The 12931-nt window shown below is 41.4% G+C and overlaps 1 protein-coding gene across 1 annotated transcript in view; it reads right to left on the minus strand.

Moving 5' to 3' along the window:
- The window catches only part of LOC145672005 (phospholipid-transporting ATPase ABCA1-like), a 378961-nt gene that overhangs the window by 189233 nt on the left and 176797 nt on the right, over positions 1-12931 (minus strand). The window contains exon 16 of the mRNA XM_081741187.1: positions 5242-5446. Within this exon, the coding sequence (XP_081597313.1) occupies positions 5242-5446 (205 nt within the window). The remainder of the gene's footprint in view (positions 1-5241; positions 5447-12931) is intronic.

The raw sequence follows: 12931 nt of genomic DNA on the forward strand, positions 1-12931 counted from the left end.
TTTATAGGCGTCCTAGAGCCCAAGAGCAGCCTAACCAACTCGGAGTAGGATTCCCAACAAACGCCCCGAAGCAGGCTAAGCAAGGAGAAAGGAAAAGCCAAGAGTCCCGTAGCAGACTAGAGGCTTGGGATTAGGTTACTCCTAATGTTCCGAAGCAAACAGTGGGAGGGACACCAGAGAACTGGTGACTGACTGCTACGCCTCATTTTATAGGTGTTCTAGAGCCCAATAGCAGCCTAACCAACTCGGAGTAGGATTCCCAACAAACGCCCCGAAGCAGGCTAAGCAAGGAGAAAGGAAAAGCCAAGAGTCCCGTAGCAGACTAGAGGCTTGGGATTAGGTTACTCCTAATGTTCCGAAGCAAACAGTAGGAGGGACACCAGAGAACTGGTGACTGACTGCTACGCCTCATTTTGTAGGTGTTCTAGAGCCCAATAGCAGCCTAACCAACTCGGAGTAGGATTCCCAACAAACGCCCCGAAGCAGGCTAAGCAAGGAGAAAGGGAAAGCCAAGAGTCCCGTAGCAGACTAGAGGCTTGGTATTAGGTTACTCCTAATATTACGTGGCAAACAGTAGGAGGGACATTAGGGAACTGGTGACTGACTGCTACGCCTCATTTTATAGGTGTTCTAGAGCCCAATAGCAGCCTAACCAACTCGGAGTAGGATTCCCAACAAACGCCCCGAAGCAGGCTAAGCAAGGAGAAAGGAAAAGCCAAGAGTCCCGTAGCAGACTAGAGGCTTGGGATTAGGTTACTCCTAATGTTCCGAAGCAAACAGTGGGAGGGACACCAGAGAACTGGTGACTGACTGCTACGCCTCATTTTATAGGTGTTCTAGAGCCCAATAGCAGCCTAACCAACTCGGAGTAGGATTCCCAACAAACGCCCCGAAGCAGGCTAAGCAAGGAGAAAGGAAAAGCCGAGAGTCCCGTAGCAGACTAGAGGCTTGGGGTTAGGTTACTCCTAATGTTCCGAAGCAAACAGCAAGAGGGACACCAGAGAACTGGTGACTGCCTGCTATGCCTCATTATATAGGCGTCCTAGAGCCCCATAGCAGGCTAACCAACTGGGAGTAGGATTCCCAACAAAGGCCCGATGCAGGCTAAGCCAGGAGAAAGGAAAAGCCAAGAGTCCCGTAGCAGACTAGAGGCTTGGGGTTAGGTTACTCCTAATGTTCCGTGGCAAACAGCAGGAGGGACACCAGAGAACTGGTGACTGCCTGCTATGCCTCATTATATAGGCGTCCTAGAGCCCCATAGCAGGCTAACCAACTGGGAGTAGGATTCCCAACAAAGCCCCGAAGCAGGCTAAGCCAGGAGAAAGGAAAAGCCAAGAGTCCCGTAGCAGACTAGAGGCTTGGTATTAGGTTACTCCTGATATTACGTGGCAAACAGTAGGAGGGACACCAGAGAACTGGTGACTGACTGCTACGCCTCATTTTATAGGTGTTCTAGAGCCCCATAGCAGGCTAACCAACTGGGTGTAGGATTCCCAACAAAGCCCCGAAGCAGGCTAAGCCAGGAGAAAGGAAAAGCCAAGAGTCCCGTAGAAGACTAGAGGCTTGGTATTAGGTTACTCCTAATATTACGTGGCAAACAGTAGGAGGGACACCAGAGAACTGGTGACTGACTGCTACGCCTCATTTTATAGGTGTTCTAGAGCCCCATAGCAGGCTAACCAACTGGGAGTAGGATTCCCAACAAAGCCCCGAAGCAGGCTAAGCCAGGAGAAAGGAAAAGCCAAGAGTCCCGTAGCAGACTAGAGGCTTGGTATTAGGTTACTCCTAATATTACGTGGCAAACAGTAGGAGGGACACCAGAGAACTGGTGACTGACAGCTACGCCTCATTTTATAGGCGTTCTAGAGCCCCATAGCAGGCTAACCAACTGGGAGTAGGATTCCCAACAAAGCCCCGAAGCAGGCTAAGCCAGGAGAAAGGAAAAGCCAAGAGTCCCGTAGCAGACTAGAGGCTTGGGGTTAGGTTACTCCTAATGTTCCGTGGCAAACAGCAGGAGGGACACCAGAGAACTGGTGACTGCCTGCTATGCCTCATTATATAGGCGTCCTAGAGCCCCATAGCAGGCTAACCAACTGGGAGTAGGATTCCCAACAAAGCCCAGAAGCAGGCTAAGCCAGGAGAAAGGAAAAGCCAAGAGTCCCGTAGCAGACTAGAGGCTTGGTATTAGGTTACTCCTAATATTACGTGGCAAACAGTAGGAGGGACACCAGAGAACTGGTGACTGACTGCTACGCCTCATTTTATAGGTGTTCTAGAGCCCCATAGCAGGCTAACCAACTGAATGTAGGATTCCCAACAAAGCCCCGAAGCAGGCTAAGCCAGGAGAAAGGAAAAGCCAAGTGTCCCGTAGCAGACTAGAGGCTTGGTATTAGGTTACTCCTAATATTACGTGGCAAACAGTAGGAGGGACACCAGAGAACTGGCGACTGACTGCTACGCCTCATTTTATAGGTGTTCTAGAGCCCCATATTAGGCTAACCAACTGGGTGTAGGATTCCCAACAAAGCCCCGAAGCAGGCTAAGCCAGGAGAAAGGAAAAGCCAAGAGTCCCGTAGCAGACTAGAGGCTTGGTATTAGGTTACTTTTAATATTACGTGGCAAACAGTAGGAGGGACACCAGAGAACTGGTGACTGACTGCTACGCCTCATTTTATAGGCGTTCTAGAGCCCCATAGCAGGCTAACCAACCGGGTGTAGGATTCCCAACAAAGCTCCGAAGCAGGCTAAGCAAGGAGAAAGGAAAAGCCAAGAGTCCCGTAGCAGACTAGAGGCTTGGTATTAGGTTACTCCTAATATTACGTGGCAAACAGTAGGAGGGACACCAGAGAACTGGTGACTGACAGCTACGCCTCATTTTATAGGCGTTCTAGAGCCCCATAGCAGGCTAACCAACTGGGAGTAGGATTCCCAACAAAGCCCCGAAGCAGGCTAAGCCAGGAGAAAGGAAAAGCCAAGAGTCCCGTAGCAGACTAGAGGCTTGGGGTTAGGTTACTCCTAATGTTCCGTGGCAAACAGCAGGAGGGACACCAGAGAACTGGTGACTGCCTGCTATGCCTCATTATATAGGCGTCCTAGAGCCCCATAGCAGGCTAACCAACTGGGAGTAGCATTCCCAACAAAGCCCAGAAGCAGGCTAAGCCAGGAGAAAGGAAAAGCCAAGAGTCCCGTAGCAGACTAGAGGCTTGGTATTAGGTTACTCCTAATATTACGTGGCAAACAGTAGGAGGGACACCAGAGAACTGGTGACTGACTGCTACGCCTCATTTTATAGGTGTTCTAGAGCCCCATAGCAGGCTAACCAACTGAATGTAGGATTCCCAACAAAGCCCCGAAGCAGGCTAAGCCAGGAGAAAGGAAAAGCCAAGAGTCCCGTAGCAGACTAGAGGCTTGGTATTAGGTTACTCCTAATATTACGTGGCAAACAGTAGGAGGGACACCAGAGAACTGGCGACTGACTGCTACGCCTCATTTTATAGGTGTTCTAGAGCCCCATATTAGGCTAACCAACTGGGTGTAGGATTCCCAACAAAGCCCCGAAGCAGGCTAAGCCAGGAGAAAGGAAAAGCCAAGAGTCCCGTAGCAGACTAGAGGCTTGGTATTAGGTTACTTTTAATATTACGTGGCAAACAGTAGGAGGGACACCAGAGAACTGGTGACTGACTGCTACGCCTCATTTTATAGGCGTTCTAGAGCCCCATAGCAGGCTAACCAACCGGGTGTAGGATTCCCAACAAAGCTCCGAAGCAGGCTAAGCAAGGAGAAAGGAAAAGCCAAGAGTCCCGTAGCAGACTAGAGGCTTGGTATTAGGTTACTCCTAATATTACGTGGCAAACAGTAGGAGGGACACCAGAGAACTGGTGACTGACTGCTACGCCTCATTTTATAGGTGTTCTAGAGCCCCATAGCAGGCTAACCAACTGGGAGTAGGATTCCCAACAAAGCCCAGAAGCAGGCTAAGCCAGGAGAAAGGAAAAGCCAAGAGTCCCGTAGCAGACTAGAGGCTTGGTATTAGGTTACTCCTAATATTACGTGGCAAACAGTAGGAGGGACACCAGAGAACTGGTGACTGACTGCTACGCCTCATTTTATAGGTGTTCTAGAGCCCCATAGCAGGCTAACCAACTGGGAGTAGGATTCCCAACAAAGCCCCGAAGCAGGCTAAGCCAGGAGAAAGGAAAAGCCAAGAGTCCCGTAGCAGACTAGAGGCTTGGTATTAGGTTACTCCTAATATTACGTGGCAAACAGTAGGAGGGACACCAGAGAACTGGCGACTGACTGCTACGCCTCATTTTATAGGTGTTCTAGAGCCCCATATTAGGCTAACCAACTGGGTGTAGGATTCCCAACAAAGCCCCGAAGCAGGCTAAGCCAGGAGAAAGGAAAAGCCAAGAGTCCCGTAGCAGACTAGAGGCTTGGTATTAGGTTACTTTTAATATTACGTGGCAAACAGTAGGAGGGACACCAGAGAACTGGTGACTGACTGCTACGCCTCATTTTATAGGCGTTCTAGAGCCCCATAGCAGGCTAACCAACCGGGTGTAGGATTCCCAACAAAGCTCCGAAGCAGGCTAAGCAAGGAGAAAGGAAAAGCCAAGAGTCCCGTAGCAGACTAGAGGCTTGGTATTAGGTTACTCCTAATATTACGTGGCAAACAGTAGGAGGGACACCAGAGAACTGGTGACTGACTGCTACGCCTCATTTTATAGGTGTTCTAGAGCCCAATAGCAGCCTAACCAACTCGGAGTAGGATTCCCAACAGAGCCCCGAAGCAGGCTAAGCAAGGAGAAAGGAAAAGCCAAGAGTCCCGTAGCAGACTAGAGGCTTGGGATTAGGTTACTCCTAATGTTCCGAAGCAAACAGCAGGAGGGACACCAGGGAACTGGTCCACTGTCGGCTGCCGAATTTATAGATCCCCAGATGGTGGTGGCGCTGCTGCTCCGATGTCGACGTCTGCTTCGTGGGAGGAGACAGAAGTCCGTCGTCTGCTGGTTGTAGTAGATCCACGTGGTGCGTAGTATCTTGACGTAAAACTATGTGGTGGTGTTTATAAAGAAACGTAAAGTGTTTGTACACAATACCATCTGGGATATTGCAATATATATGACTAGAATAATGTCAACGCGAGACAAACGAATAATTAATTTATATCGATAAAAGAGAAATATTATTTTACTACATAATTAAATTACATTAGAAATATTATGAAGCGTAGATATTAACCTGGAAAAACTGCTTCGATATACCATGTGAAAATGGCATACAGTACTGTATCAACAATAAACATCATCATACTTAATCCCATATTGAATTTATCTCCATCCATTGGACTTTTCCACATGTTATGCGGCTGAATTCCAATTCCGATACTTTCGTACGCAGCAATGTAGAAGCATCCATATCCGAAGGCAACATTATTCGAAAAACTCTGAAATACACGATTTTCACATATAATTTACACTACTCTTAGAATCAACAACTTTTCTTTAAAAATTACAGGATTAGATGTCAGTAAACAATACCACACATCATTTGCATAAGAAAATATAAAGGATGAATCGAAAGGAAGGTTAAATACGGTTTTGTACTACAAAGAGTGATCGGAAAATAAGGTTACAAAGCCTGCAGTGAAACGAGATAGATTTTTTCATACAACCAATACAGCCAACAAATACATCATACATTAGGTTATTTTTCGACATTGTCTCCATATCGGTTGAGGCACTTATCACATCGTGGGATGAATTTGAAGATTCACTTCTGGTAAAAATCTTGTCCTTTCTTGTTCAGTCACGTTGTCACGGAATGTTTCAACTTGTCTGAAGCGAAGGACGGCCTCCTAGGTGATCCTTTAAGTACGGGAACAGGTTAAACTCGGTTGCAGCGAGGTCCGGGCTGTAGGGAGGGTGATCGATAATGTTCTAACGAAACTGCTTCAACAGCGTGATAGTCTTCTGGGCTGTATGCGGGCGCGCGTTGTCGTGAAGGAAGATGGCGCTCTAAGTGAGAAGTCCTGGTCGTAAACCTCTACCAGCTGCCGGTGAATTTCAGCCGTGGTTACATGTTTCGCCCACAGAGTAGTTGAATAGTTGAAGCGGACTTCTTTGCGGGACCAGTTTTCCAAATGAGTCGCCATTTGTGTTTGCCTATAACTACCACCATAGGTGTTAGGTGGCTGAAACTAGGCACAATTGCCAAATCCACGTAGTAAAATTACTGCACACTCCTCATGCCTTTATAACAGACGAAACTCTAGAAATATGGGCCTTGTAACCTTAGTTTCTGATCCTTCCTCGTATATGTTCAATGTGTAGACCTTCAACATCAATGCAATAGACAGGTATTTACATAAGGAGCCGGACCCAAGACAGAAAATTTACATGGGCGGCAGTTTCAAAGAATTAAGATCGAAGCTGAAGATAGAGGCTGTTCACGCCAGAAAAATTGAAAGGAGATGTATATTGAAAATAATGTTGGTACATCAGCGCAATCTAGTTTTCTCGTTACGATGCTATTGCTACTAGAAGAAGCTAAGCCTATTCTTATTGGCTGCTAGCGTAATCCGCGTATTTATTCTTTACACTCCACCCTGTTGCTGATGACTAATGCATACGGATGCAGACGCTTTATTTAGGAATATATTTAATATAAACAAATAAGGGGCATGGGCGCAAACTTTTCTTGGACACATGAGCTAAAACATCTAAATATGAGCCTGGGTGTAAGTAACACTTCTTTTCTCCAGAGTCTTTGACAGAACACCTGGCACAAACATCTCTGCACATGCACTCTTTCAGGTGCTATATATTCAAAATCTTAACAGAGTATGCTGACACCTTAGAAATTACCCTAAACGAAGAAATCAATCACGGTTAGATTTGAAGAAAGTGGTGGCCACGAAGACCAGTTCATACTTCAAAAAACTGAACACGCAATCATTCTTGGGCAATTAACTCGTAATAATAACGAACACCGTCCTGTTGAAACGCTGTGGAGAAATCGCCAGTGTCATTTAACATGTTCGGAAACATCTTCTTGAAGAAGGTGTTTGTAAGCCTCTGCGGTAATAGGTAAGCCTCGAGGATACCTGTCCGTGTCCCTAGACCCCGCACCAGAACGTGATCTTATTCTCTCTTTACAAGTTGAAACGATCTGTTCAACAAGAGTTTGTATCACTCCAATAGCTCGAGCTTTGTTAGTTAATTTCTTCATTAACCTGAAATACTTCTCCCTGATGAAAATGGTTAATGCGAAGTTACATTCTCTTTAATACATTCGCGTGCAGATTTTAGGTAACAGTCAGGGTCATCCACACTGAATAGACCATGCAACGTGTGGATCTTATGTAGATGACACTTCTTGTGGAGAATACGACTTACTCGATTTCTTTATGAAGGGTCAAATAAGAAAAAAATGGTGGAAAGTTGCAACAAATTTTATTTTCTTTATATAAGTGTCCGCAAAAAAACATATTAATTTTGCACTACTCTACTACCCCGAATTTGGCCGCCATCTTGGAAAAATGGCGCCAAAAATTATTTTTTTGTAAATATCTCGCACGGAAAGCATTTTAGAGCAAAATATGTTATTACAAAAAATAATCTACATTAAATTCTCTACAAGAAATGTTCTCTTCATTTTTTCTCTAGGATGCACGTTTAGATGTTATGGGCGTGGCAAATTACGCATTTTTCTTTCAGCATCGCTTCGTGGTAGAACCTTAACGAAAATTTTCTGATACTATTTTGTTTTAGTGATTTTTCTTATATAAAATATAAATTAATATATTTTATATTAATTTTATTGCAGGTGTGACTAAGGATACGTAATCAAGTAGTCTGTAACGAAAAATTTTTGGGTGTCTAACAGGGCATGAGCTCTTAGGTTCCGGCGCCACTGATTGATACGTAATAATACTTCCAAAGAAGAACTTGTCAGATTTCATTATTCGTTAAATGACTTTTGAAACTGGTAAATGTTGGTATGCAGTAATTTATTTGTAAATATTAAAATGGAAAATTCGATAACACCCAAACGAGTTGGAGAACCTATCCGCACTAAGCATATTTCCCTTTAGGTTGTAAATATAGCTGAAGGTTCTTGATTTGAATAATATTTGTGAAAATTTACACATTGAGACACAAGGAGAAAAGTGGATAATATAGTGTCAATAAACAACATTTTAAAAATATACGAAATTAACGGTTAATATCAAATATAGAACCATTAACAGAATTAACTCTGTAACTCGTTTTCTCCATTCATTTTTTCCCTCTATTTTCAGGAATACATCATCACTGAATTTCTCCACTGGAGATTATCTTTCATTCAGCAGCATCCAACTGGAGCACAGCCTTGTAAACGAAACATTTTAAAAAGTTGTAAACGGCGAGAGGGAGATTCGAACTCGGATCAGCGGTTTAGAAAACCACAATACTAACCATTCACCTAAAGCGTTAATTATGGGGGTGAAATTAAATAAAGAGCCTTTTCTGTTCGCTGAAAACAGTGACTTAATAGTCAAACTCAAAACACAGGAATATGTAATTGAGAACTCGGAGGGTATTATATCACTGTATTCACTAAATTATTAACATTTCAGATTGTTAAAAAATACATAACTCCTCTATTTTGAATGAAATACGGCGCGGATATTATACTCGTAAACAAACCTAAGGCGTATTAAGTGTTTCTCAGTGGTCACGCCGCTTGACCAGAACTGTTTAGATAATCAACTCGGTGGTGTGCTGAATGCCACAGCCAATTATTGGTGCTGATTGCCACGACTAGCGTTGATTGCCAATATCAAGGTGCTGACTGCCACGATGCCGTGCTGACTGCCACGAGCCTGAGAGAAAGTTACTAGACGTAACATTACCGGACGCCAAGAAGCATGAAAGAAACTATAAATATACCACATTGACTTGACACCTAGTCTTTCGTTTCAGGCGCTGCTATCGGCTGAAGAAATTCCATTCTCTTTTGCTAAGGCTCTCTCGCTTAGCAGCTGCTGAACCCTTATTGGCTCAGCGCGTGGGTGTGTCGGGGTGTGAGCTTTAGTTCGCATTTTTGCCACGGCTCAAGACATTTTGGCAGCACAATAGATGATCCTTAGGACCGTGTTGTTCAGACCAACACCTAACAAAGGTAAACAAGTCTCTGTATGTACACTCATGTCCAAAATTATTGTCACATGATTATAAATATGTTGTTCTAGTAATATAATTTGATAACGAATTTGCCCGGTATTTCTTATAATGTTAGTATGTGTATAATCGGCAAAGACAAGTATGTGGTAAATTTCATGTCAAAAGAGCAGTAAATAAGAACAATAAAACGAAAATAAAATTTTCTTGTCCATTTAGTTACATTTTATTTTACTCATTAAGAATTTCGTATTTATAATTCTTTATCTATAAAATTTATCACAAATATAAATTTTCTGATTATACACATAATATAAGTATTAAAAGTACTCTGCAAAATTATCAAATTATATTCTTACAAGAAGACAGTTATAGATATGCGACAATAATTTTGGACATGAGTGTACTTTCAGTTTTGTCAGGGAGCGGTGCGTACAAAATTGGTACGATTTATGTATTCTCACTTGAACTCCCTATGTCAGCATGAACTGTGTACAGCTGTGCAAATTGTTTCGAGCAGCTTTTGAAAGTTCCATCAAGAAAGCACTGCTGGCTGTACCTCTCAAGGGAAATTCAGGAGAAAGCACTCGCCTGCAGAGAAATGAAGCATGCCATTTGAAGTCCCAATTCATGCTGATTATAGTAAGCTAATAAAATACCTGTACGGTTGAGAACGGTTCGAGATATTCAATTTGGAAGTTTATATGAGAAAATGAGGATATACGCATTTATACACGTTAAGCACAACATAATTAGTAACGAATATTGATATACAAATTGAAATCTATCGGAAGTAACAGAAAAAAACTGTTTCGCAATAACTAACGGGTTTGTTAGATACAATTAGTCATTACATTGTTCACACTAATCATAGGTTAGAGATGAAAATTGATCACTGTTGTTCTTCTGTTTTATGAAGAAATGACACAGGCAAAATACTCCCTTGCATCATGAACATTTTATATGTGCAATTGGGTTGTATCCGTAAAGAGGACAGTTCGCAGAACCAAAGCAAAAAGCAAATGCGACAAGTGATTCAAAAGTTATAGGCCTATAATTTGTTCGTAACCTGCCTTGCAGAACGCAAACTGAAACAATCCAATGTATCGCGGTGATCGGAAGTGATTCGTATGGACACGAACTTTATTTGATTGTTTCGTTGGTACATTATAATGTCCAGATGAAGAAGATTCATACTATGTACAAATCTCCTGCCATAATCTTTGATTGATCGGAATCAAAACACATCAAATGGTTGCACAAATCGTATGCAATTCTTTGGTATCTTCTCAACCATTAGGTCTTTGCCATCCGTCATGAAACTTGTAATGGACAATTTGTCTGTGATGGACCCCAGTGATCAAGCAATAGCAATTTCAAACCATCAGGCTTCGCCACGGGTGAGAATACTTAACGCATTGAAACGTGCATCCACTCATTTTCTCATATAAATTTCCAGGCTGAATATCTCGAACAGTTCTCAACGTACAGGAGTTTTATTACTTGTTGTAATCAGCATGAATTGGTCCTTGAAATAACATGCTTATTTCTCTGCAGGCGAATGCTTCTCCCAAACTTCCCTTATCAGCTGGCTTCAGACCATCATATCCATTAAATAATACAATAAAACAATTAATATAAACAATGAAATGTGCAAATTGTACATATAACGGAAAAGGCAATCCCTTTTTAAACATCCAAGTGTATGTTGTTCCACTTAGTAAGCAACTTTGTAACTTATAGGATGCCACATAGATTTGCTGTGATGATTACTAAATTAATCCCTACTAAATTAATTAATAATCATAAATTTAGTATGAGCGATTAATTCCTCTCTTTCCAAATACAGTTTCTCCCAGCCTCGTGGCAGTCAGCACGCCGTCGTGGCAGTCAGCACCTTCATATTTGCAGTCAGCGACAGTCGTGGCAGTCAGCACCAATAATTGGCTGTGGCAGTCAGCACCTATCCCTCGGATCCACGAACGACCAGTACATTTTTTTTTTTTTACTTTAGAATTTTCGGTGGCGATTGATCAGCGATAACACATGTTCTATTATCTTCAGATATTTGAATACTCGGATGTTTCAATACATGAGCTATCAAATCTTTAGGAATAACAAAAGCATTAATAAAATAAACTAATAATTATTATTAGTATATCATAGAAGGTTAAAAGTTAGAAACTTATTATCACTCAGGGCATAACATTACAACCAGAAACGTGATATTTGGCAAGAATATTTCGGTTTTGTTTAGTGTTGCCCAAGAGAAAAGGAATTTCTCATCTTGTTTCTAAAACAAAACAAAGAAAATTGAGACGAGAATTAACATTGTACGTTCGAGACGGGACAAGGTTAATTCAAATTATCGTCTCGCTTTGAAAATGAGAATTGAGACGAGACGAAAAGTATCGTAAATATTTCTCGTTTTATCTCGATTCTCCAAATAGTTATGTCCATTCTTTAAGTTGCAATTGCTATGTAGACTGATTCTTATACGCTATTTTGTTACTTTCGGAACTCATAAAATTTATTATGTTCTGTGTAGGTATTTTTGTAGCAAAGATTTTATAATTACTACTGCATATTCTAAAAGTTAGTTTATTATATGCCTTACTCTTCAGTGATATTCAGTTATTTTTATTGCAGTTATTTTCTTTAAATCGTACAGAAGAATTCTTTCTATATGAAACTATAGTGGCACGCTTTCGTTTAAAATTTTCGTAGTTGCAGAGGTGTATCCTGGAGGTCCGGACAAACTCCCTATTTCCTGACTTATCTGTAAGTTTTCTCTAATTTTAGGGCAACTTTAAAAATATTATTATTATTATTATTATTATTATTATTATTATTATTATTATTATTATTATTATTATTATTATTATTATTATTATTATTATTATTATTATTATTATTACTGAAGATTTAAGATCTCAATTTTACTTCCTATTGCAATGTAGATAAGAATACTGAAGTTGATCGGAAAAGAAAAAAGAGATACTGTCAAATGACTTGTACCCGAAAGGAAACGAGGGGCAGAAAGAAGGTTTCAGCTCCTGGGCAATATTAATATCGAAACTTCGGATGCTTAAACAGAAACTAACTAGGATTTGTCTTCATCACGATACATACTAAGACGCTTTCTTTGGATAAAAGACTTTGGATTATTTATGCGTTATATGGATATTTTAACAAAATATACATACGAATATAAAAAAGAATAATTCCTATTTACAAATTTTGGTTGAACGAATATATGAAACGTCTTGGAAATGGCGAACGAAAATATTATTATTTCTAGCAATAGGAGTAATAGTCGAAGACGTTCTGAATAATTACTAGGAAACAATGTCGTTTCAGACAAATTTATGACCCATACTAGGCCCTAAGCATGATCCTTATGTATTCATGAATTCTCTGCTAACCACGTTACGTTCTCCTACACACGAATCAACGTTGTAGACAGACATGTGACATCATATTGCTAGTACAATATTTCCTCTTAGTCCAAGAGCTAGGAAAGGTTTTATTTATCCTTGATACCCAAAAGAGCCATAGTGTTTTTCTGGAAGCTTAAAACCTACACAATCACAATATGGAAGTCTTACTAAAAATCAGTGATGGGGGCATGAAATATGACGTCATCAATATGGTCGCCGCCACAATTCACGGCACAGTCTTTAAATGAGGATAAGTTTACAATCAATGAAGCTAGTAACTTTGTTCTTGTGTCAAATTAATGGTAATGGATGTGCTAAGTATTATAA

This window comes from Thermobia domestica, chromosome 15, assembly GCF_964235325.1.
Source record: "Thermobia domestica chromosome 15, izTheDome1.hap1.1, whole genome shotgun sequence".
NCBI classification, from domain to species: domain Eukaryota; kingdom Metazoa; phylum Arthropoda; class Insecta; order Zygentoma; family Lepismatidae; genus Thermobia; species Thermobia domestica.